This window comes from Pseudorasbora parva, chromosome 7 (genome assembly GCF_024679245.1).
Source record: "Pseudorasbora parva isolate DD20220531a chromosome 7, ASM2467924v1, whole genome shotgun sequence".
Classification (NCBI taxonomy): Eukaryota; Metazoa; Chordata; class Actinopteri; order Cypriniformes; family Gobionidae; genus Pseudorasbora; species Pseudorasbora parva.
The window spans coordinates 50428767-50455965 of NC_090178.1; the positions used below are offsets into that span (position 1 = coordinate 50428767).

The following is a 27199-nucleotide window of genomic DNA, read 5'->3' on the forward strand; positions in this document are numbered from 1 at the left end:
TCAGACCAGGCCACCTTCTTCCATTGCTCCGTGGTCCAGTTCTGATGCTCACGTGCCACTGTTGGTGCTTTCGGCGGGGTCAGGGGTCAGAGGTCACCCTGACTGGTCCATACGCCTCAAACTGAGCTGCTCTGTGTATTCTGACAGCTTTCTATCAGAACCAGCATTAACTTCTGGAGCAGTTTGAGCTCCAGTAGCTCGTCTGTTTGATCGGACCCCACGGGCCAGCCTTCGCTCCCCACGGTCATCAATGAGCCTTGGCCGCCCATGACCCTGTGGCCGGTTCTCCACTGGTCCTTCCTTGGAGCACTTTTGATAGATACTGACCACTGCAGACCGGGAACAGCCCACAAGAGCTGCAGTTTTGGAGCTACAGTTGATTATCATTGGTATGCATTAAGCCATTTGGTTCATGAAGATGTTGTGGTACCAAGAGCCACACACACACACACACATACATGTTGTGTTTCCATTCAAAGGGACTTTCCATAGGCGTAATGGTTTTTATAAACTGTACATTCCATCTTCCTACACTACCCCTGCCCCTAAACCTACCCATCTCACACACACACACACACACACACACACACACACACACACACACACACACACACACACACACACACACACACACACACACACACACACACACACACACACACACACACACACACACACACACACACACACACACACACACACTCAGACAAAGCCAGTCAATGGTATTGAAAGTTGACAAGGTCGCACACTCGCTGGCTTGGACCAATCTAGACAACCATCTGACCTTCACCGACGAGACAAGACTTCAATCAATGTTATTGACCCGCTCTTGATTTAAATCAATCAGTCAGAGATTCATCTTGTTTACTCAGAGAGTCACAGTCGAGGAACAGCTGAGGAGTGTTAACATCGCTTCAACACACACACTGTATATCTGTGATGTATCTTAAAGGGATAGTTCAGCCAGAAATGAACCTTCTGTCATTAACTCGTCTCCCTAATGTCGCTCCACACCCGTAAGACCTCCGTTCATCTTCACACACAGTTTAAGATATTTTATATTTAGTCCAAGAGCGTATGCAAGTGTATGCACACTATATGACATTAGAGAGGAGTTAATGACAGAAGTTTCATTTTTGGGTGAACTAACCCTTTAGGTGTGAGAGTGTGTGCATGTGTTGAGTGTGTGACAGACTGTGTGCTAATCTCTTAAAGCCTCCCGATTACAGGCGGGACAATAGCAGCTGTGCTTATGGCCGGGGGGGCTTCGGACATAAAGACAACAAAAGACTTCCATTCTGTAGAACAACAACAGCCACGCGTGCATTATCTGTCTGCGCTCATGCTGTGACGTCTTCCATCAGATTAAACCACACAAGAACGAGTTCCTGTCACTTTAGCATGAAACCACTCACATATGAATCACACCTGGGGAAATAAAGCCTCCATGATAAGTCCACAAGACCTGCATGAACACATCTGCTGTAGGCACAGCCTGTCCTCTAACCTTCTCATACAAGGCCTCTTCCAAAACCAGGTCAGGGTTAAGCCCATGTTCAGAGACATTCGGTCATCACTTAATTAAAGTCTGCTGAGGCCATATGATCAGGTCACATGATGAACAGAGCAGAAGTGGCTTTTCACTCAATCACATCAAATTAAATCACGGATCCACTTGTGCGTGAAGACGTCACAAGGTTTGAATCCACGGGATTAGTTAGTACCCATGAAATCTGTGACCATATCATTCAACTCTACAGGTCAAAGAAGAAGCCATATCTAAACCCGGTCCAGCCGCGCAGGCGTTTGCTCTGGGCCACGGCTCCTTTAAAACGGACTGTGGCCAAGTGGAAAACTGTTATAATGTGTGTTAGCGTGTGTCAGTGTGTGTTAGCGTGTGTCAGTGTGACAGCGTGTGTGTCAGCATTGTGTTAGCGTGTGTCAGTGTGTTAGCGTGTGTCAGCGTGTGTGTCAGTGTGACAGCGTGTGTCAGCATTGTGTTAGCGTGTGTCAGTGGGTGTTAACGTGTGTCAGTGTGTTACCGTGTGTCAGCGTGTGTGTCAGTGTGACAGCGGGTGTTAACGTGTGTCAGTGTGTTACCGTGTGTCAGCGTGTGTGTCAGTGTGACAGCGGGTGTTAACGTGTGTCAGTGTGTTACCGTGTGTCAGCATGTGTGTCAGTGTGACAGCGGGTGTTAACGTGTGTCAGTGTGTTACCGTGTGTCAGCGTGTGTGTCAGTGTGACAGAGTGTGTGTCAGCATTGTGTTAGCGTGTGTCAGTGTGTTACCGCGTGTCAGCGTGTGTGTCAGTGTGACAGCGTGTGTGTTAGCGTGTATCAGTGGGTGTTAACGTGTGTCAGTGTGTTACCGTGTGTCAGCATGTGTGTCAGTGTGACAGCGGGTGTTAACGTGTGTCAGTGTGTTACCGTGTGTCAGCATGTGTGTCAGTGTGACAGCGGGTGTTAACGTGTGTCAGTGTGTTACCGTGTGTCAGCGTGTGTGTCAGTGTGACAGCGTGTGTGTCAGCATTGTGTTAGTGTGTGTCAGCGGGTGTTAACGTGTGTCAGCGTGTGTGTCGGCATTGTGTTAGCGTGTGTCAGCGGGTGTTAACGTGTGTCAGCGTGTGTGTCAGCATTGTGTTAGCGTGTGTCAGCGGGTGTTAACGTGTGTCAGTGTGTTAGCGTGTGTCAGCGTGTGTGTCAGTGTGACAGCGTGTGTGTCACCATTGTGTTAGCGTGTGTCAGTGGGTGTTAACGTGTGTCAGTGTGTTACCGTGTGTCAGCGTGTGTGTCAGTGTGTTAGCGTGTGTCAGCGTGTGTGTCAGTGTGACAGCGTGTGTGTCACCATTGTGTTAGCGTGTGTCAGCGGGTGTTAACGTGTGTCAGTGTGTTACCATGTGTCAGCGTGTGTGTCAGTGTGACAGCGTGTGTGTCAGCATTGTGTTAGCGTGTGTCAGTGTGTTACCGTGTGTCAGAGTGTGTGTCAGTGTGACAGCGTGTGTGTCAGTATTGTGTTAGCGTGTGTCAGTGTTACCGTGTGTCAGCGTGTGTCAGCATGTGTTAGCGTGTCAGCGTGTGTTAACATGTCAGCGTGTGTTAGCGTGTGTCAGTGTGTGTGTCAGCGTGTGTTAGTGTGTCAGTGTGTGTCAGCGTTTGTGTCAGTGTGTTGTCAGTGTGTGTCAGCATGTGTGTCAGTGTGTCAGCGTGTGTATCAGTGTGTGTCAGCGTGTGTCAGTGTGTTAGCGTGTGTCAGCATGTGTGTCAGTGTGTGTCAGTGTGTGTCAGCGTGTCATTGTGTGTCAGCGTGTGTCAGTGTGTTAGCGTGTGTCATTGTGTGTCAGCGTGTGTCAGCATGTGTGTGTCAGTGTGTTAGCGCGTGTCAGCATGTGTGTCAGTGTGTTAGCGTGTGTCAGCATGTGTGTGTCAGTGTGTTAGCGTGTGTCAGCATGTGTGTCAGCGTGTGTCAGCGTGTGTCAGCGTGTGTCATGTGTGTCATTGTGTGTCAGCGTGTGTCAGCATGTGTGTCAGTGTGTGTCAGCGTGTCATTGTGTGTCAGCGTGTGTTAGCGTGTGTCAGCGTGTTAGTGTGTGTCAGCGTGTGTCAGTGTGTGTTAGCGTGTGTCAGCATGTGTGTCGGCGTGTGTCAGCGTGTGTGTCAGCGTGTGTGTCAGCGTGTGTCAGTGTGTGTGTCAGTGTGTGTGTCAGTGTGTGTCAGTGTGTGTCAGCGTGTGTCAGCATGTGTCAGTGTGTGTGTCAGCGTGTGTCAGTGTGTGTCAGCATGTGTCAGTGTGTGTGTCAGTGTGTGTCATTGTGTGTCAGCGTGTGTCAGCATGTGTGTCAGCGTGTGTCAGTGTGTGTCAGCGCGTGTCAGCGTGTGTCAGCATGTGTCAGTGTGTGTGTCAGCGTGTGTCAGCATGTGTCAGTGTGTGTCATTGTGTGTCAGCGTGTGTCAGTGTGTGTCAGTGTGTGTCAGTGTGTGTCAGTGTGTCAGCGTGTGTCAGTGTGTGTCAGCGTGTGTCATTGTGTGTCAGAGTGTGTCATTGTGTGTCAGCGTGTGTCATTGTGTGTCAGCGTGTGTGTCGGCGTGTGTGTCAGCGTGTGTCAGCGTGTGTCTGCGTGTGTGTTAGTGTGTGTTAGTGTGTGTCTGCGTGTGTTAGTGTGTGTGTCTGCGTGTGTTAGTGTGTGTCTGCGTGTGTTAGTGTGTGTCTGCGTGTGTTAGTGTGTGTCTGCGTGTGTTAGCATTTGTCTGCGTGTGTTAGTGTGTGTCTGCGTGTGTTAGCATGTGTCTGCGTGTGTTAGTGCGTGTCTGCGTGTGTTAGTGTGTGTCTGCGTGTGTCAGCGTGTGTTAGTGTGTGTCTGCGTGTGTCAGCGTGTGTCTGCGTGTGTTAGTGTGTGTCTGCGTGTGTTAGCATGTGTCTGCGTGTGTGTCTGCGTGTGTTAGCGTGTGTTAGAGTGTGTCTGCGTGTGTTAGCGTGTGTCTGCGTATGTGTCTGCGTGTGTGTCTGCGTGTGTTAGCGTGTGTCTGCGTGTGTGTCTGCGTGTGTTAGTGTGTGTCTGCGTGTGTTAGAGTGTGTCTGCGTGTGTTAGCATGTGTTAGTGTATGTTAGCGTGTGTAAGTTCGTGTTAGCGTGTGTCTGTGTGTGTTAGCATGTGTTAGTGTGTGTCTGCGTGTGTTAGCGTGTGTCTGCGTGTGTTAGCGTGTGTCTGGTTGTGTTAGTGTGTGTTAGCGTGTGTCTGGTTGTGTTAGTGTGTGTTAGCGTGTGTTAGCATGTGTTAGTGTGTGTTAGCGTGTGTCTGCGTGTGTTAGCATGTGTTAGTGTGTGTTAGCGTGTGTCTGCGTGTGTCTGCGTGTGTTAGCGAGACTCACTGGGGCAGCTGAGGGCTTCTTTGGCAGTGATGCTCTTGTTGCATGCGGAGCAGAGTGTGGTGGCGGAGACGCTGAGGGAGGTGAAGAGATGGCCGTTGCTGTAGCGAGACTCGCGCTCCTTCGTCTCTTTCTTCATCCGCTCTTTCTCTTTCTGCACACAGAAGCGTCAGGGAAAAGATCAGCTCTTTACATTACCACACAACTAACAATAATGACTCTCTTCTGATTGGCTGTTGCGTTCATGCGCTCAACAGACTAGTCTGTTATTGGCTACAATGACTGTTTTTAGAAAATCTCCTCTCATTTCTGTTCCAGTATTAATAATTAATTTAGATTTAAAAGTGTAAGTAATACACTCGCAAGACATTTACGTAAAAATATAACTTCTAATGACCAAGGCAGAATCAACATTACCCATGTTGCAAACTACACTCACCTAAAGGGTTTTTAGGAACACCTGTTCAATTTCTCATTAATGCAATTATCTAATCAGCCAATCACATGGCAGTTCTTCAGTGCATTTAGGGGTGTGGTCCTGGTCAAGACAATCTCCTGAACTCCAAACTGAATGTCAGAATGGGAAAGAAAGGTGATTTAAGCCGTTTTGAGCGTGGCATGGTTGTTGGTGCCAGATGGGCCGGTCTGAGTATTTCACAATCTGCTCAGTTACTGGGATTTACACACACAACCATTTCTAGGGTTTACAAAGAATGGTGTGAAAAGGGAAGAGCATCCAGTGTGCAGCAGTCCTGTGGGAGAAAATGCCTTGTTGATGCTCGAGGTCAGAGGAGAATGGGCCGACTGATTCAAGCTGATAGAAGAGCAACTTTGACTGAAATAACCACTCGTTACAACCGAGGTATGCAGCAAAGCATTTGTGAAGCCACAACACACACAACCTTGAGGCGGATGGGCTACACCAGCAGAAGACCCCACCGGGTACCACTCATCTCCACTACTAACAGGAAAAAGAGGCGACAATTTGCACAAGCTCACCAAAATTGGACAGTTGAAGACTGGAGAAATGTTGCCTGGTCTGATGAGTCTCGATTTCTGCTGAGACATTCAGATGGTAGAGTCAGAATTTGGCATAAACAGAATGAGAACATGGATCCATCATGCCTTGTTCCCACTGTGCAGGCTGGTGGTGGTGGTGTAATGGTGTGGGGGATGTTTTCTTGGCACACTTTAGGCCCCTTAGTGCCAATTGGGCATCGTTTAAATGCCACGGCCTACCTGAGCATTGTTTCTGACCATGTCCATCCCTTTATGACCACCATGTCCCCATCCTCTGATGGCTACTTCCAGCAGGATAATGCACCATGTCACAAAGCTCCAATCATTTCACATTGGTTTCTTGAACATGCCAATGAGTTGACTGAACTAAAATGGCCGCCACAGTCCCCAGATCTCAACCCAATAGAGCATCTTTGGGATGTGGTGGAACGGGAGCTTCGTGCCCTGGATGTGCATCCCACAAATCTCCATCAACTGCAAGATGCTCTCCTATCAATATGGGCCGACATTTCTAAAGAATGCTTTCAGCAGCTTGTTGATCAACGCCACGGAGAATTAAGGCAGTTCTGAAGGAGAACTGTAGGTCAAACACAGTATTAGTGTGTGTTCCTAATAATCCTTTAGGGGAGTGTATAGTTACCATTGAAAGCCTAATGCATGATTTCTGGATCTCCAATCATTTTTTACCATCTCATTGGGTCATATTCTCTTTTAAGAATCCGTCTATGTGGGATAATCCAAGGATCATTTATCACTGCTTTGGCCCAAAATACCGTCAATGATGACATCTTCATTTCTCCATTCTGCTGTCATTAATGTGTCCTGATTTCAGGAGGTTTAGAGTTTGTGCTGGAGAACAGAAATCCTGAGGAAGAGCATCATTTATGCAGTGTGTGTCATTATTATATATTGGTTTTATAGTTTATTCTGTTAATGTATCTGATCAGATTAAATGTGGACTCTCGTTGATCTTCTGAACACAAATGAAGATATTTGAGATGAAATGGACAGATTTCTGTCCTCCATTGACAGGCTAAGCAACTTCCACCGCCGCTTCAGAAGCTCATAAAGAGAAACGGATCCGTCCGGATGGAGCGGATTATTCCAGATGTTCTGAAGAGACTCCGTGGCTTTATATGAGGAAGGAAAGGCGGACGGGTTTGAGCGACATTAGGGAGGAAATGATCCCAGGATTCTCATTAATGGAGAACTGGCCCTTTAAGAGTCGGACCGACTGTTGATTTATTCATCCATTTATTCATTATACAGTAAATTACAGATTTTACCACATTTTCTGCATCACAGAAATCACAGAGCTCTAAATTAATGCATGATATTGAGAATTTCTGCTCCAATTTAAGAAAATGTTAGGGACATAAATTGTGGAAGGTCAGATTAAGACTCTTTAAAGACTCAGGGAATCCCTGTTAAAAGACGTGACTAAACCATTGGCTCCTCAAACTGTCAGTCAAACCTCATAGCTCAGCCCACCTCCATCTAGAATGTGCTGCGCACTCGGAGCATCTCTGCTTGTTTGCAATGCAATGCAAGGTTAAATAAAGCACTGATGTTTGAGTAAGAACCGAGATTATATTAGAATATTCTTAGTCTGCTCTTAGCAGGATTTAAATATGTGCATAGCATTTACATTTAATCATTTAGCAGACGCTTTTATCCAAAGCGACTTACAAAAAAGGGGAGAGCAATAGAAGCAACGAAACAAACAAGGCCAACAACCTGTAAGAGCTGTAAGAAGTCTCAGTTAATTAGCACAGTACACAAGTTTTTTTTTTTTTTTTATTGCCATCTACAACAAATACTCACGTACGCAAAGTGCCGAACACTGGATTTTGATAGCTATGATAACAACCCATTAGGACTAAGGCTGTTGCCCCAACTGTTGTCGTTAATGCAGATTCAGTGGCCCAATGGGTTGGTTTTGTATGGCATTCTAGCTAAACGCGCAGCAATAGCCATCTACAATAAAAACTCACGTACGCAATATACAGAACACCGGATTCTGATAGTTATGATAACTATGTAACATACCTGCCTGAAGGCACAAATCCGGATGAGAGACGTAGATATGATCCAGGAGTGTGCGCTTTTGGTCATTGCTGTGGTGATCAGTAAGTGCTATTCTGTATTGGTCAGGTGCAATTGGAAATTTGCAATTGCATAGCGCTTCATCTTTTGCATCGTGACGTATCAGAACTGTGAGGTGGCACAGACAGCAGTCGTGTAGTGTTTATCTGCTATCATTCTAATTTGACCCGTATTCTTACACAGCATACATACAGTTTTGTAACTGTTATCAACGAGATACATTTCTACATAAATAAATGAACGCTGTATGTATCCCCGGGGCATCTGGTTATTAACAAAAAACAACAAAGTTAACAAAGTAATGTTAAAGTTATGTTTGGTGAGTAAAGGATGGCAGAACTTGTTCATGTAACTTCAACATCATGGAATGAATACATTTTAAGTGACTTAATTAAGTAGTTTCAAAGTGATTTTTTTATATGACTCCCTGTCATGATTTAGACATTCATTTTCATATATATATATATATTCGTTCATCCACTTCAATTTCATATACTTTAATGTTACACATCTTCATATTACACATCACATCTTTTTGACTTCAATTTGACTTATATTTAAGTGGATTGAACACAATCAAATTAAGTTAGGACAAAATGTATAGCAATTGTGGCGCTTTAGCTCATTTTAACTAAGCAATTTGAAGCAGTAAAAATATTTTTTTTTTCAGTGCAGAGCGTTTGGGAAAACCAGTTATGAAACGTTCAAAGGCACAGCAGTTTCTATTGTGTGGATGTGACTGGTGTGTGTGTGTGTGTGTGTGTGTGTGTGTGTGTGTGTGTGTGTGTGTGTGTGTGTGTGTGTGTGTGTGTGTGTGTTTAATGTTCTTCCTCATGTGTAACTGGGTGGGGTTGAGCTTTTGGGTATGAAAATGCAAGCTCTGCTCTTTATGATCCATGTTTTGGATTGTGAGACTCTTGCACACTGCACAAAATGCTCTTCTTCCTCAGTCATGTTGTCTTGTTTCCAGTCTAAATATCTAACAATTCTTAAATCAAGATGCATTTACTAGATCAGTAAAACCACATGAGATATTATTTCTTGTTTTGTTGAAAATAAAATCTAAATGAAGAGAGTTTTTGCTTAAAACAGGCAAAATGATCTGCCAATGGAGTGAGAAAAATAATCTTATTTCTGATTGAAATCTTGTTTCTTGTTTCCGTCCCAATCAGATTCAACAAAACAAGAAAAAAATATCTCATGTGGTTTTACTGATCTAGTAAATGCATCTTGAGTTAAGAATTGTTAGATATTTAGACTGGAAACAAGACAAAAATGCTAAAAAGCATCTAAATGCATCTAAAAGTCTGGTCTATTACAAATGCGTACCGATCACAAGCGTTATAAAGGGCAGATATCGCAAGATTCACACTCATGTTGGATGTCATTTATATTCTTTGCTTTTATATGAAAATAAACATGAACAAAGTGAAGATGTGTTCTCTATCCATCTTTAATTTAATGAAGATTAAGATTTTTAGAGGCTCACCAACAATCCCCAATCCTATACAAATAATGCACTGTCAGAGAGTTTGGGATTATAATATACGACGCAAAAACATCCGAGTTAAATGTGCTCAGAATATCAGGCTGTTCAAAGCATCGTAGCTCCTCTCAGGGTTTGAGTCAGCGTACAGGAAGCACACACACGCTCCTTCCTCTTGAGCGAGGAGCCTGAGGTTAAAGTCAAGAAAGGGAAGTCACACCCGTCACTTCTTCTTATTGTGCCGTATATCCGAGTAAAACGAGGGGGAAAATGTGGGCGGGGCTTGATTGTGTCTGTGGGGAATTGATTGGATGGCTGTGGTTTGCTATTGGCTGATCTCATGTGAGTGACAGGTGGCCCCGCCCTCGTCATCAGAGAAGAGATGCACTGCAAAACACGCTCTTCTTTTTTATTTTTTCTGTCTTGTTTCCAGTCTAAATATCTAACAATTCTTAAATCAAGATGCATTCACTAGATCAGTAAAACCACATGAGATATTTATTCGTTTTCTGGGGACGAATATCTAAATGATGTGAGTTTTTACTTTAAACAGGCAAAATGATCTGCCAATGGGGTGAGAAAAATAATTATATCTGAAATAATATCTCATGTTGTTTTACTGATCTAGTAAATGCATCTTGATTTAAGAATTGTTAGATATTTAGACTGGAAACAAGACAACATGACTGAGGAAGAAGAGCATTTTTTACAGTGTGAAGTTATTCTGACTCAAGATTATTAACTCAATAACGATGTGCACCAGTAAATCATTTACAATAAACACTGCAGTATTGCTTAAAGTGTGAAGAATTGTCCCTGGTGGCTTTAAACACCAGGTTCTGGTTAATTTATATGCGGGTTAAATTATGAAGATTGACATCCTGGAGGTGGCCGACATGCCATTGCCAAACTATTTTTAATGAGTTTCAGAAAGAGGTGTGAAGACGCAGAGGCCCATGGCTTCCTTCCATGTGTTTCTGTTTTGGTGTGTGTGTGTGTGTGTGTGGGCATGTTTTGTGACATATGAGGACACAAATGTGTATAATGCCATGGGTATGACACAGGTATTACAGGAGAGGGTGAACTATGAGGACATTACCCATGTAATAGAGACCGAGAACTTGCCACATTTCACTGCCAGGTCATCGCTAGATTAATCACTTATGAAAATAATGTGTTTTTGCAGCTCTACTGTGAAGTTAAACAGAGATGCACTCGCCGTCAGGATCATTATTTATGACAGATGGAAACACTGTAACATTTACAGCAAGTATTGAAGTGTACGATGTAGAAACACGTCTTTAACACAGTAAACGACACTCGTCTGACATGGAGGTTCATGATGTAGTTTGAAGCACTTAAAGGCACAGTATGTAATTTTCCGTCTCTTATTCAACACAAAGGCGTGTCCTGACTCATGAGTGGGCGGAGCTTTTGTTCTGCCGCGAGCGCTTCCACTTCTGCTCGTGTGTGTGTGTTATAACGCTACTATGTGTCACGACCGGCTCAAAGCCGTAACAAATGAAATGGAGGACACAGTCAGGCTACAACAAAACATGGATAAACAGTTCCCTCTATCTAGATTTGAAAACTATCTAAACTCATCCCTGATCTTCGTACAGTCAATTAGTTTCTGTCCATCAGTGATCCAAACAGTGTCTAATAAAACACATCAGATATTAAAGCGGCGATAGTGTTGCCATGGTTACTACACAATAACACAGGAGGGGATGATGTCACTGATAGGCGACACACACACACACACACACACAGGCTGTGTCCTGGTTGAAATCACTGGATTTAAACATACTTGGAAACATTGGGGATAATGTACACATGAGATGTATGATATGAGCTGGCATTTATGAGAAGCAATCAAACGAAACTAAAGTCCAACGAAATGAAACAGCGCTACTCGATAACAAATTTTGCTGGACGATAAATTGGCCAAGAAACTATTGCGATAAACGATAATATTGTCATTCTGAGACCATTTTCACCTAAAATAATGATAATGGCATCATAATGCAGGTACACCTTTACAAAGATCAATAAACTTTTATTTGTAAAGACTATTTAACACTGAAAACAGAAAACATTTTAAATATCCACAATAAATGAACAAAACCAAAAACCATAAAAGCAATGGACTCTCAGTCTGTTTACAATAAATGCACTTATTAGGGTGGAATATGAGGACCGTACCCCTGTAATGTGAGATTCAAGGGCTTTCAAGTGCTTCACTTTTCCAGCATCGAGATTGGATTTTTGCGGACATGTCGATATTTTTCAGCTCATTTTGGTCAATACTGATATTATTTTTCATCATCCATTTCATAAAATGTTATTACAGTTTAAAGGTGGGGTAGGTAGGAATGATCTAAAACACTTTTGTCCAAATTTGTTTAAACTTTCTTAATATGTCAATACATAATTAAAATGTAAGTACTCTGAAAAAGAGGGGATAAAAATCGAGTGACTCTAGACTTTTTAATCTACAATAAACACTGCTCATTATTTTCGTACGGGGACGAAACAAATGATTGGCTGGGGCGACTGTCACTCTCGAGCTACCATGGCAACCGGATCCGCCCACATGTTTGATTTCAAGAGTTCAAAATAATGGCAGAGAAAGAGCATTCAAAATTCACAGTGCCGGGTTGTGCAGTCAGCGAAGACAGTACAAGAAAAGGCAACATGTCCTCCAACCAATACGCCTATATAGGGCGTTTGTCACTTCCTTGAAATACGACCCATAGGAGCGTTTACTAAAGTTGCGCCCCTATCGACAATATTTTAATTAATTAAATACGACCCGTAGGATCGTATTCTAAAGTTGTGCTCCTATTGACAGCAGGACTCTTTCATTTTAAAGCATTTTTCCCTTTTATCTGCTTAATATTTCAGGTTTTGCGTAGCTCAGTTGGTAAAGCATTGCACTATACAGCAACACCATATGATATTACGATTGTGAGTTCGATCCCAGGGAACACACACAAGTGCTCATAAAGTGTGTGTGACTATAAATCACTGGGTAGGTTTAGGGATGGGGTGGGTGTAGTAGTAAATTAAAAACAATATTTTTGCTAAATAGAAATATGACAAATGGTGGTAAAAAGTCCAGACATTGCATTAAAATGAACACGCGTTTGGGTCTGTAACGACAGTCATACGTCAGACGTAACGCGACACTGTCATTATTTTTACGCCAGCTAGAGGGCGCATGATGTTAAAACGTAAATATAGGTCGTAATAAGATGCTTGAAGAATGACCTATAGAGGCGTATTTTTTTGAGGACAGGTTGAGAAAAGGCAATGCACAAAAAGTCTTTGGATAAACAAAGAAATCAAACGCGATTAAATATGGGCGTGGCTCTCCAACGATGGTGAGAACTGAGGGACCTGAAAAACGCCTCATTGCTGCTGTATTTCTGCTGGATAGGTCATCTTTCATTCTGATTATAAATTTTTTCGGTTTATGTTTTCATGAAGCACTAGCACACTTAGCTGCCTAATATAGCTAATAACATTACTTAGCATAAAGTTACAATATTATACACTTAGCCATTAGTAGAGATGATAAATACTCAATATGCTCAGCTCAAGTTGATCGTTGTCGTGTTGAAATGCGCAAAATTTAAATTTAATGTGTAAAAGCTAGTACACCGCATCCAGGAACTTTTTTTAGAGCTGAGTTAGCTTTAGCTACTGCTAATCAGCAATGCTTTCATCAGGAAAACTCTTACGTGCAAAACACAGTATATGTTATGAATCTTTCACGAAATTCATCTTCATTACAGTATAACTGATGTTATTGGAAAAACATGTATCAATGCTACCCGTTTCTAGCTTTGCCTTATAAATATAACTTGCTCGTTACCAAATTAAACTAGGGATGGGCATTTTTGTCAATTTTTCGTTTCGATCATCGATAGGTCTCAAAAACGAGTAATCAATTAACCGTGGGCGGGGCTTGTGCGGGGGGCGGGGCGTTTCCGTCATGGAGATGAAAAAATATTTTAAGACTGTTACAAAAATTTATGCTGACAAAAACATAAGATGTCTATGCTAATATGAACATATGACTAGGGATGGGTACCGAAACCCGGTATTAAACGGGCCCCGGGGCTGAATTTTGAAAGACCGTTGTATCGATAAGCTCGGACGTTATCGGTTCTGCTGTCGGTACTTTTGAAAACGCACGTGACGTGACGTGACGAGAGAGAGAGAGAGAGAGAGCAAAACGACAGCCCACGGAGGACAGAACTAAACATTCAAATAGCCTAGTTTCACTTTACACTAGATTGTGATAATGTGATTTTATTTTAGATTTTGGCTTCTTTGGCAAAGATTATAATTTTGATATTTATATCTAGCGCAACTTAATTCCCCTTGCAGCAGTAGCCTACGCTGTCATTTCTCCCTATAACTCAAACATAATGACAGAATCAGCACGATCGGTGATTGTTGTAAAATACAGTCTAGCCACTGTTGGTAAATTGTGGGACGCATTTAATAATAAAAAGAGCGATTAAATGCACAAAAATGTGCGCAAGAGATTGTTCCCAAGTCGGCGCGCGCTCTGAAACAGCCGCAACGAGACGAGCAAATTACACTTTCGGTTTCACACTCGCGTCTAAATGATCAAATGTAAACAAACATCTATGCCAAAATGACCGGCTTGGAGAGTCTCTTAAACACAGTTTGTGTCTAAAATAGACGTTGATATTATGGATAGTTGGGAGAAAATGTAGTGCATCTGCCTATTATCAGTCATATAGATCTGCACGTCTGTCTTAAAGAGGCAGCGGTGTAAATAAACATGCTGATGAATTACTGCGAATTAAACAACCAAATGCAAAGAGAAAATCACTCACAGCTCTTGAATGAATAACTTCAGCTTTAATAAGCATTAATTTATCCTATCTATGATAAACTATGCAGTGTTATTTTACATTTGATTAGCCTACTAGAATTCTTCCTGAAATTAAAGCACTGTGCAGGCCTATATAATAATAATAATAATATATTTTATTTGTAAAGCCCTTTTCATAGTTAAAAACAATCCCAAAGTGCTATATATAAAAAATATATAATGTGTATCTTTGTTAATTGTGTGTGTATGTATATGTGTATATATATATATATGTGTATATATATATGTGTGTATATATATATATATATATATGTCTGTATATATATATATATGTGTGTATATATATATATATATATATATATATATATATATGTGTGTATATATATATATATATATATATATAAAATGTAAAAAAGTACCGATAAAAATACCGTTAAAGTACCGGACCAATAAGCAGTATCGTTAAGAGTAGTAATACCGTTAAAACCTTAACGATACCCATCCCTACATATGACTATAAAAAAATAACTGCTAGGTTATGATGCATGAATGTCTTTGAAAATTAAACTAAATAACCGTCTCAAATAACCCAGTCAATAATATCGGGCATTGTGTTTGAAACTGTGAATACACCACCCCGCAGAGCTTTGCTTAGAGAATTAATAAACTCAGTCAAACGCAAACTATATGAGATTAATCAGATATATGCCTATTACAATTTACATCTGCCCAAAAGCAAGTCAACTTGTTTTAAGTGAGTTTTGGGCTTGTTTTAAGTGAGTTTTGGGCTTGTTTTAAGCAAGTTTTGGGCTTGTTTTAAGCAAGTTTTGGGCTTGTTTTAAGTGAGTTTTGGGCTTGTTTTAAGCAAGTTTTGGGCTTGTTTTAAGTGAGTTTTGAGCTTGTTTTAAGCAAGTTTTGGGCTTGTTTTAAGGGAGTTTTGGGCTTGTTTTAAGTGAGTTTTGAGCTTGTTTTAAGCAAGTTTTGGGCTTGTTTTAAGCAAGTTTTGGGCTTGTTTTAAGTGAGTTTTGAGCTTGTTTTAAGTGAGTTTTTGGCTTGTTTTAAGCAAGTTTTGGGCTTGTTTTAAGTGAGTTTTGAGCTTGTTTTAAGTGAGTTTTGAGCTTGTTTTAAGTGAGTTTTGGGCTTGTTTTAAGTGAGTTTTGGGCTTGTTTTAAGCAAGTTTTGGGCTTGTTTTAAGTGAGTTTTGAGCTTGTTTTAAGTGAGTTTTGGGCTTGTTTTAAGTGAGTTTTGAGCTTGTTTTAAGCAAGTTTTGGGCTTGTTTTAAGCAAGTTTTGGGCTTGTTTTAAGTGAGTTTTGAGCTTGTTTTAAGCAAGTTTTTGGCTTGTTTTAAGCAAGTTTTGGGCTTGTTTTAAGTGAGTTTTGAGCTTGTTTTAAGTGAGTTTTTGGCTTGTTTTAAGCAAGTTTTGGGCTTGTTTTAAGTGAGTTTTGAGCTTGTTTTAAGTGAGTTTTGAGCTTGTTTTAAGTGAGTTTTGGGCTTGTTTTAAGCAAGTTTTGGGCTTGTTTTAAGTGAGTTTTGAGCTTGTTTTAAGTGAGTTTTGGGCTTGTTTTAAGTGAGTTTTGAGCTTGTTTTAAGCAAGTTTTGGGCTTGTTTTAAGCAAGTTTTGGGCTTGTTTTAAGTGAGTTTTGAGCTTGTTTTAAGCAAGTTTTTGGCTTGTTTTAAGCAAGTTTTGGGCTTGTTTTAACTGAGTTTTGGGCTTGTTTTAAGTGAGTTTTGGGCTTGTTTTAAGCAAGTTTTGGGCTTGTTTTAAGCAAGTTTTGGGCTTGTTTTGGCTGAGTTTTGGGCTTGTTTTAAATGAGTTTTGGGCTTGTTTTAAGTGAGTTTTGGGCTTGTTTTAAGCGAGTTTTGGGGTAGTTTTGGGCTTGTTTTAAGCAAGTTTTGGGCTTGTTTTAAGCAAGTTTTGGGCTTGTTTTAAGCAAGTTTTGGGCTTGTTTTGGCTGAGTTTTGGGCTTGTTTTAAGTGAGTTTTGGGCTTGTTTTAAGCAAGTTTTGGGCTTGTTTTAAGTGAGTTTTGAGCTTGTTTTAAGCAAGTTTTTGGCTTGTTTTAAGCAAGTTTTGGGCTTGTTTTAAGTGAGTTTTGGGCTTGTTTTGGCTGAGTTTTGGGCTTGTTTTAAGTGAGTTTTGAGCTTGTTTTAAGCAAGTTTTGGGCTTGTTTTAAGCAAGTTTTGGGCTTGTTTTGGCTGAGTTTTGGGCTTGTTTTAACTGAGTTTTGGGCTTGTTTTAAGTGAGTTTTGGGCTTGTTTTAAGCAAGTTTTGGGCTTGTTTTAAGCAAGTTTTGGGCTTGTTTTGGCTGAGTTTTGGGCTTGTTTTAAATGAGTTTTGGGCTTGTTTTAAGTGAGTTTTGGGCTTGTTTTAAGCGAGTTTTGGGGTAGTTTTGGGCTTGTTTTAAGCAAGTTTTGGGCTTGTTTTAAGCAAGTTTTGGGCTTGTTTTAAGCAAGTTTTGGGCTTGTTTTGGCTGAGTTTTGGGCTTGTTTTAAGTGAGTTTTGAGCTTGTTTTAAGCAAGTTTTGGGCTTGTTTTAAGTGAGTTTTGAGCTTGTTTTAAGTGAGTTTTGGGCTTGTTTTAAGTGAGTTTTGAGCTTGTTTTAAGCAAGTTTTGGGGTAGTTTTGGGCTAGTTTTTGGCTTGTTTTAAGCAAGTTTTGGGCTTGTTTTAAGTGAGTTTTGGGCTTGTTTTAACTGAGTTTTGGGCTTGTTTTAAGTGAGTTTTGGGCTTGTTTTAACTGAGTTTTGGGCTTGTTTTGGCTGAGTTTTGGGCTTGTTTTAAGTGAGTTTTGGGCTTGTTTTAAGTGAGTTTTGGGCTTGTTTTAAGTGAGTTTTGGGCTTGTTTTAAGTGAGTTTTGGGCTTGTTTTAAGTGAGTTTTGAGCTTGTTTTAAGCAAGTTTTGGGCTTGTTTTGGCTGAGTTTTGGGCTTGTTTTAAGTGAGTTTTGGGCTTGTTTTAAGCAAGTTTTGGGCTTGTTTTGGGCGAGTTTTGGGTTAGCATTGTTGTGAAAACCTGGCAACTCTGCGTGTACAGAAGGACATGACCACATTCATAAATTCAAGGCAGCATTTAAAAATTGTCAATATTAATCACCATACCTGCAATGCATTTGCTTGTTTTCACTTAAAGAATGACCACAGAGCTGACATGGTCTCATCGCTATAGCACTCCTCGCACACGCGAGTTATTGCCGGCGCAGATATATATATTAACATATCATATCGGCTAGGCACATTGGCATAATTTTCTCATATCGGCCGATATCGATGTTGTGCTGATAATATCGTGCATCCCTAATTAACAAGCTCTCAATATTATCCAGTTTAAAAGTAATTTCTTAATAAAAATACTGTAGCATGTGCTGCATATGTGCATTTCCAAGACATAATCATGTAATAATACATTAGTTGCTGCAGTTATTAATGCACACGATGTCGTTTTATGATTAAAGATCGCCCCTGCCCTAATGAATCAGGTAGCCTGCATGTTTAATTCAGAGTTTAATGTGAATCATTCAGGGTTTGTCCTGTTGTTCAGTGTGTCCGTGTGTGTGTGTCAGGTATACTCTTCATTCATCTCACCGGCTGTCTTTGTTCCTTCTCTCCGTCTGTCTCTTTGTCTGTCAGAAACCCCACTGATCTCCTAACACACACACACACACACACACGATCTGGCTGTGTTTGCTCATGGCCTTTGAAGCGCAGTACCGTGAGAGACAGCGGCATACACACATTTATTCAGATCATCTGAAACTCAACACTCGTGTTCAAATGCACTGCAGGTGTTTGAAAACTGCATGTTCACAAATTCATTCATAACATCTGAGTGATTTTTTTGTTATTATTTATTTATATAGCACACATAGTACAACAGGCGTTGCCCAAGGTGCTTCACACTTAATTTAAAAGTGACATACAGGGATATATGATAATCCAAATGGATTATCATATATCCCTGTAAGCATGGATAGTTAACACACTGAAAGCATGGAAATCAATCTGTAGGCTTGAAGGTGGATCTAAATTGACTTCTTCCTTTACCCCAATATTAAACAATCCTGGTTTCACCAATTTTGGATTAAGGTTTCAAACGTTGGCATAATTTGGGACTTAGACCCAGAAGTATCAGTTTGTTAAACCGGAATTTTTCTGTTTCCTCCAACTGCGACATTATATTACTGAGAGCACAACACTTGTTAGGAATTGTGAAATATCTTCTATTGAGAAGTTATTATTTTTATCATCTGGAAAAATGTCTAGGTTTGATGGCTCTTTGTGTTCAGTTTCTTCGGCGGATACACAGAGTATTAAATCTAAATGGGAAGAAGAATTAGCTACTGTTATTGATGATAAAACATGGAATGACATTTGGTCTTATGCTAAAAAAATATCAGTTTGTACACGAACAAAGGAAATACAATTTAAAATCATACACAGACTCCATATTTCCCCTAACCGCAGACATTTCTTCAACCCATCTCTATCGCCTATTTGTTTAAAATGTAAAACTGAAACAGGTACTTTAACACATGTCTAAGGTCGTGTAACAGACTGCAAAGGTGTTGGTTTTGGTGCTGGGGGAAATAGAAAAGATCTTTAATGTCCAGTTGGATTTTGACCCAGTCTCATTGGTGTTGGGTATTCCTAACGGACGCATTGTTTCATCTGCTAATAAGAAATTATATAACATTTTGTCTTTTGCTGCCAGAAAAAAACATTTTCCTTAATTGGATCAATGATAAATCACCATCTCTTAAAGGTTGGCATAAGATTATTTTTGAATGAATCCCCTTGGAGTATCTTACCCATGTGTTGCATCAAAGAACAGGCCAGTTTTATAAAGTCTGGACCCCATTTCTGGACTATTTGGAGACTCATCTTCACCCTATTATTTTGCAAGGAATATTGTAACTGTATAACTCTCGATCCTCCTTTTGACATATGTTATTGTCTTTTTTCTCTCTAATCTGGGCTGCGTTTCCCAAAAGCATCGTAAGCCTACGCTGATCGTAAAGACGATCGTACGAGTGATCTTAATATTAAGGTCTGTTTCCCAAAAGCATCGTAACTTAAGTAGCACTTGAAAATGAACAGACCTCTTTACCCAAACTTTAATTAATCATTTAATTTTTAATTTGGTAGCAATGTCCTCCCAGATGTTTTGTTTCTCTTTGTTTGTACGATGCCCTTTAAATCTGTTGAAAATAATATCTTTTCCCGCTCCACCTCCTCTAGAAGGATATTGATTTTGTCTTTTTGAAAGGTATCTTTTTTTTTCTTCTTTTTGTTCAGCCATTTTGTCAGTGCCTCAGCCTATAGGTAGTTGCGTTATATAGACGTGTTTTGATTGCTAATATACATCAGATGACAATTATTAGGTGAGCCGTTCAGGGGAAATGATTCCATATAAGGTTATATTTCAGCACTTCGTGAATGGACAGCGATTCTCAAGTAGCACTTAGAGCGCGTTCTCGCGCGTTCATGTTCAATACATTTTTGGGAAACGCAAGTGGAATTGCTGCGAGTGATCTTAACTCAAGTCTAATAACAAGCACAAACTGTGTTAAATAATATTTCGTCCTACAGTGTTTTCTCATTTACCACAGTAAAAGATATGAACGGGTGTAACAGAAAAAAATCTAAGCAAACGAAAGGAAGAAACGTTTAATTCCCTGCAAAAATAAGTGCGCCCCGAGTGAAGATTTGGGGAAAGAAACGAGATGTCCCGTGGGATAAATGGACTAACGTTACACCTTTTGTTAAAATTCACGGAAATCAAAATATCGGATGACCAGATTGCAAAACAGAATTAAAAAGCTGCCAAATCTTAAATCGGGCTCAGCTCCCTCTCTCATTCGGCATGAAGCCATAGCCTGTTTTCATGCTGCGATGTAACATCTGCATTAGGGATGCACGATATTGGATTTTTGCCGATATCCGATATGCCGATATTTTTCAGCTCATTTTGGCCGATGCCGATACTGATGCCGATATAGGTTTATTTTTTCCCTTTGTTTGGAAACAACACCATTTTGAGCAAAAACTATTTTTTTTCATTCTGGTTTCAGATTTCTGAGGTTTCCTTACTAAAAGGATTCTTGTTGAAGATAAATAAATGTTAATAAAGTTCTTTTTATGATAAGAGTATATTAAAAGCTCTGAAAATAACAATAATAAAGTCAGTAATTTTTCACCCTAGATGCAGCTGTAACCTAAATATTGTATTTTTGGATTTAACGTTTGTGCACATGAAGTGGGGGTGGCATGACATCCATTGATGCTGTCTTTTAATTCTACAATTATTGTAGAGCTCCTTGGATTATTTTTCATCATCCATTTCGTACATTTGTATTACAGATTAATACACTGTATATAAAAGTATTTAATTTACAAGTGTCATGCTTGTGATTTATGACATCATTACTGATTTGTTTATTCAGAACAAGAAGTAATGTCAATTTATTTGTGTATTCTACTTTTCATTGTATTACTGTAACAACAGCGCCCCCATTACATGTATAAATATATAGCGGTCTGGGGGCCTGGGCACTAGGACCTGGAGGAGCTTCTGCTGCTGTGGAGGCTGCCGCACGCGCTAGAGAGTGGGACTGGGGAGACGCGATTGGGCTTGTTTTGGGCTAGTTTTGTTGTGAAAACGTGGCAAATCTGCTACTGACGTCCTTCTGTACGTGCATTCAGAAATTCAAGGCAGCATTTAAAAACAGTCAATATAAATCACTGTACATGCAATGTATTTTCTTCTTCTATTTCCCTTAAAAGCTTTCTGCTTCACCCCTGTGGTAAAAATCACGTAAACAGCGTTCACATAAACAAAAAAACACTGGGTCAATATTATAGTTCGAAATCATGGTTAAGCAGAAAATAGTATGAAAGGAGATATTAAAATGAGAAGTGCACAACTCCTCCTAAGTGAAAGCAAGCACATTTTCCCCTCACGTGCAAACTAGTGCGGGTTTACAAACTATTTGGGTTAGTAAAATAACAAAATGTAGTTTTTAAGTAGAAAATATATTTATGTAGAATACAGAGTAGCCTAAAGTAACTTATATCTTTTTATACAAATAATTTAAAAATAAATCACGATAAAGTGAACATGATGGCGGTGATGAACTCAGACCCGCGGTAGGCATCACGTGACCGCGGTATTGCGGTAAAACGGGTAACCGCCCCAAACACTACAATGCAATAACAAAACAAAAATAAAATAAACAACACTTACGGCAGGAGACAGCAACATACTTGATCACTTTCATCCAACGGGCCATTATTTGTTTGTCCATTTTTAGCTCCAAATCTAAGATAAAGCCAAGGCTATTAACCCGTCAGAGATTGTAACTGCCAAGGGGATCTCTTTTAATCGCTCGGACATTAAGTGAGAATTGGGACCGAAAACTATAACTTCAGATATCTGTCTGCTGTTGAGCCACAGCTTCACTCACCTACTGTATATGATATGAAATGGCCATTAATAAGAATATTGACTTCCCTAATAACAATCATTAGATGGTTGATTATCATACCACGGTCCTGACTGGGGATTATTGCACACGATCAGGTGCGATGAATGGGACATTTGCAGGCTCACTTCTGTCAATGAGGTTTTCAATCCCAAAAACCGACACTAGCCGGGTTTACATCTAAGGATTTGTTTTTCTGGAAAAAGGTTTAGCGCATTAAAATGTTTACTGATATCACTGATGGAAGCGACCTTTTTTGCAAATGTCGACACAATCTTTTTCCGTTTAACTTTATATATTCTATGTCGATTCTTCAAATGTTGCGAAAAACTAGTTTGGAAACACTTTTTTGTGGGAAAAAGGAAGCTTTAACGCGTATAAATGTGGCGTTGCTCCTGTTAAAGCAGCGCTTCCCTGTAGTTTAAAGTGCATTAAACCTATTATATTCATATTATTAAATTGTATATGAAATTATTGTATTACTATTGTTAAGAATGGGACGTGTTACCTCTCAAACACCTTATTTTTGTAATTTTTACATCGAATAAAATGAAGAAGAAGAATAACAGTTAACCGTATCTGAATATTGCTTGATCAAATAATGCTCTTCTTACTCAGTATTTTTGTCTTGTTTCCAGTCCAAATATCTAACAATTCTTACATTAAGAAACGTTTACTTAAAATTTTTGCTTAAGATAAATAATCTGCCAATGGGGTGAGAAAAATAATCTTAATTCAAACAGAAAACAAGATTATTTCTCTCACCCCATTGGCAGATTATTTATCTTATTTTAAGCAAAAACTCTCTTCATTTTGAGTTATTTTCCCCAAACAAGACAATAATTTGTACTTGTCCTGTAAATGTTTCTTAATGTAAGAATTGTAAGATATTTAGACTAGAAACAAGACAAAAATACTGAGTAAGAAGAGCATTTTTGCAGTGTAGCTCCAGCTCGTGGCGTCTGTCAAATGAAGGAAAGGCTGAGTTTCCAAAAGTGACAGAAAGAAAGATATTTCTGCATCTGAATAAATAAAATGAATGCCATAAATCACAATTTCATGGGCAAGATCTGCCTACAAATAAAAAATAATTGTATAAATACAGTGTATTTATAATTTTATTTTAAACTAATTTGAAACAAATAAAGCGGGTTCAATCCCAAAAGCTCTAACCGAATGTTATACTTGTACAGACGGCAGATATAGAGCATTTACAGAAGTTAAATACAGGCGACACAAAGAAAGAGTTTAGGTCACAGTCTGAGAGGAAATAAATCAGCAGAGATTTGATCTTTCTGACCTCTGAAACCAGAGCGAACAACAGTTTGAGGTGTAGATGATCTGAATACATGTTCAAGGCTTACGGTAAAGACTTTTGCTATGAACCAACATTCACTGAACCAAACTATGACAAATGAGCAGCCGTGTGTCCAAACCCATCAGTCCTGTCCGACACTTCACCGTGATCTGATTCATCAGTTAGAAATGGACCTATTAACCTGCAAAAACGCTTTTTTATTAAGTCTTGTTTTTGTCTTGTTTTAATCCAAATATCTAAACATTCTTACATTAAGGGTGCTTTCACACCGGCCTCATGTAGTGCTGTTGAATCATACTAGAGTCTGGTGCGGTTCGTGTGGCCAGGTGTGAAAGCAGCGATCGCACTCAGGAGCGCACCAAAAGCGGATTAAACATTACGCTCTCGGAATAAATATAAAATATCTAAAACTGTGTGTGAAGATGAACGGACTTTCATTTTTGGGTGAACTAACCCTAAAATTTCATTCGCGTGTCAAACTGCTGAAATCACCTGACATTAGCGATCCGAATCATGAATCGATTCACTGAATCATAACCGTTTGAATCTTTATCTGAGGATTGAACACAAACCCGGAAGAGAAGCCAATGCTGAATAAAGTCGTAGTTTTTGTTATTTTTGGACCCAAATGTATTTTGGATGCTTCAAGAGACTCTAATTAACCCACTGATGTCTCATATGGACTACTGTGATGATGTTTTTATTCCCTTTCTGGACATGGACAGTATAGTGTGCATACACTTGCATACGCTCTCGGACTAAATATAAAATATCTTAAACTGTGTGTGAAGATGAACGGAGGTCTTACGGGTGTGGAGCGACATTAGGGAGACGAGTTAATGACAGACATTTCATTTTTGGGTGAACTAACCCTTTAAGAATAATTAATGCACGCCTCCGCTTAAGTGACGAGCGATGCGCTCTCGCCATTTACAGTGCATTAGAATGTTGTTTTCAAGTCGCATCCGCGCTTTTTATAGAAATGTATTATTTGCATACTGTGATAAATACACACGATGTAGTAGATTATGGCCAGGGACAAAACCAGCCTGCAGTCGTCTCTCCATAGGGCTATTATAGTTTGCTGGCTTTGCCTCTTCTGTTGGAATTTTCCCACACGTCATTCAAATACGCCACGGCCAATGAGGGATGTGGATGTTGTCACGTGACTGCGCTTTGGTTCGTTTCAACTGGTTCGGACCAAAGCAATCAGTGTGGTGTGAAAAGGAACCAAAAAAGCTAAAACATGCAACAGTGTATAATTGTTTGCCCTTGGTTCGGACCCAATGAACTGAACTAGAGATGTGAAAGCACCCTAAGAAGTATTTACTAGACAAGCCAAAGTAATTGTCTTGTTTTGGGGGAAAATAGCTCAAAATGAAGAGAGCTTTTGCTTATAATAAGATAAATAATCTGCCAATGGGGTGAGAAAAATAATCTTAATTCAAACAGAAAACAAGATTATTTATCTCACCCCATTGGCAGATTATTTTGCTCTCTTCATTTTGAGTAATTTCCCCCAAAACAAGAGTTTTTTTTTTTTTCTTATGTAGTAAATGTTTCTTAATGTAAGAATGTTTAGATGTTTGGACTTAAAACAGGACAACAACACTAGAAAAGCCTTGTTTGCAGTGTACTGGGGAAATAGCAAGCGGTGAACTTAAATTGTCTCATTACTCTACGAAAGATAAAATAAAACTTGTGATATACACAAAATTATGTATGAAAACAACTCAAGAAACGATTTTTTTGCGATACAACAAAACTTGTGACTGCGTTTTTTAGGGATGACATCATTAATCGGTAAAAGCCCATTGGATGACGACAGATTTCCCAATCTTTTAACTTCACTGTTGGCTACTGTGAGCTTCCCTAAAGTAGTTTTCAGAGAAAGCGAGAACAGACAGAAAGGGGCTTTGTCTTGCCTACCCATCTGGATAAAGCCCAGTGATAACAGCTTTCTCCATCAGCGCTTCATCCTGAGCTCATTTACTCATATGGGTTCAGTCAGTGACCACTCACACACTGCACTAAATGCTCTTCTTACTCAGTATTTTTGTCTTGTTTCTAGTCTAAATATCTAAAAACTCTTACATTAAGAAACATTTACTAGACAAGCAAAAGTAATTGTCTTGTTTTGGGGAAAATATCTCTAAATGAAGAGAGTTTTTGCTTAAAATAAGATAAATAATCTGCCAATGGGGTGAGAAAAATAATCTTAATTCAAACAGAAAACAAGATTATTTATCTTATTTTAAAAATCCTAAGTAAGAAGAGCATTGTTTTGCAGTCTCTCGTTTCTCAGTCTTTCTCATCTACAGATCATGTTGAACAGGACCTTTTTTAAAACACCGGCTCTGTCAGTTTCCAATTTTGAGAGGTTGTAGCATCAGCTGTGTGTGAACAGAGGATGACCGGTGTGTGACGCAGAGGGAAAGCTAGAGCTGTTAAACTGGACAGAGAAGGAAACTTTGGCTTCTTTCACACCTGAGCGTTTGTTTCAGGACCTGCTGTGTTTACTCCCTCGGTTCGGTTTCGCTCGGATCCGCACCTCACTGCACACAATGCTCTTCTTCCTCAGTCATGTTGTCTTGTTTCCAGTCTAAATATCTAACAACTCTTAAATCAAGATGCATTTACTAGATCAGTAAAACCACATGAGATATTATTTCTTGTTTAGTTGAAAATGAGTTTTTGCTTAACAGGCAAAATGATCTGCCAATGGGGTGAGGAAAATAATCTTATTTCTGTTTGGGACGGAAACAAGAAACAAGATTTCAATCAGAAATAAGATTATTTTTCTCACCCCATTGGCAGATCATTTTGCCTGTTTTAAGCAAAAACTCTCTTCATTTAGATTTTATTTTCAATAAGAAGAGCATTTTTTGCAGTGCAATCACTCGGAGACATGAGGTCAAACTCTGGGACGGTTCGCTTGAGGTGTGAATGCTATCATAATTCATAACGGGAAGTGTGCTAAAAGCAGAAAGCAGTAGTGTCTAATTCTGTGAGTGAACACATCACAGTTGAAAACCAAAAGAGCTTCTCTTCATTGTGTAAATGCGGTATATAATTTAACAGCGGGAATGACAGCTACATTCGCATTGCCCAAGGACTCAAGGACCTGTGCTCATCCCACAGATGCTCGATTGGATTGAGATCTGGGGAATCTGGAGGCCGAGTCGACGCCTCAAACCGGTTGTTGTTCTCCTCAAACCATTCCTGAAGCATTTGTGCTTTGTGTCAGGAGCATTATCCTGCTGGAAGAGCCACAGCCACCAGAATACCGTTTCCATCAAAGGCTGAACATGGTCTCAGCAATGCTTAGGTAGGTGGAGCGTGTCAAAGTAACATCCACATAGATGGAGGACCCAAGGTTTCCCAGCAGAACATTGGCCAAAGCATCACACTGCTCTGCCTTGGAGCACTTTTGATAGATACTGACCACTGCAGACCGGGAACAGCCCACAAGAGCTGCAGTTTTGGAGATGCTCTGACCCAGTCGTCTAGCCGTCACAATCTGGCCAAACTCGCTCAAATCCTTACGCTTGCCCATTTCTCCTGCTTCACACACATCAACTCTGGGGACCAAATGTTCACTTGCTGCCTAATATATCCCACCCACTAACAGGAGATGAAGAGATCATCAGTGTTACTCACTTCACCGGATCGGTGTGTGTCACATTAGAAAGTGGCTCAGATCGGATATGAAAAAATCGGACCTTTTCTTGTTTCACGTGCTACAATATCCAGATGTGAGTCCAAAGTCTGACGAGAGCAGATGTTAGTGAGTCTCAGATTCCTGAGAAACTCAAGCCAATCAGGTCATCCTTCACCTTTCCCATGATGCCCTTGAAGGCAATTCTGCATCATGCCTCCTCATGGGTGTCACTCAGATGAGCCGCATTACAGCTCCAGGAGGAGCCGGTGCAGTTCCACACAGCATCAGAAGGTCAGGAGGAATCGGACACGTGTGCAAAATGCAAATGTTTTGTGAGGTGAACAGAAAAAAAATAACCGATGCAAATCGAATTGGCATGACAATGAATCACCATTACGC

General features: G+C 40.2%; 1 protein-coding gene across 1 annotated transcript in view; it reads right to left on the minus strand.

Moving 5' to 3' along the window:
• The window catches only part of arhgef2b (rho/rac guanine nucleotide exchange factor (GEF) 2b), a 53809-nt gene that overhangs the window by 25734 nt on the left and 876 nt on the right, over positions 1-27199 (minus strand). The window contains exon 2 of the mRNA XM_067449417.1: positions 4865-5015. Coding sequence (XP_067305518.1) covers positions 4865-5015 — 151 coding nt within the window. The remainder of the gene's footprint in view (positions 1-4864; positions 5016-27199) is intronic.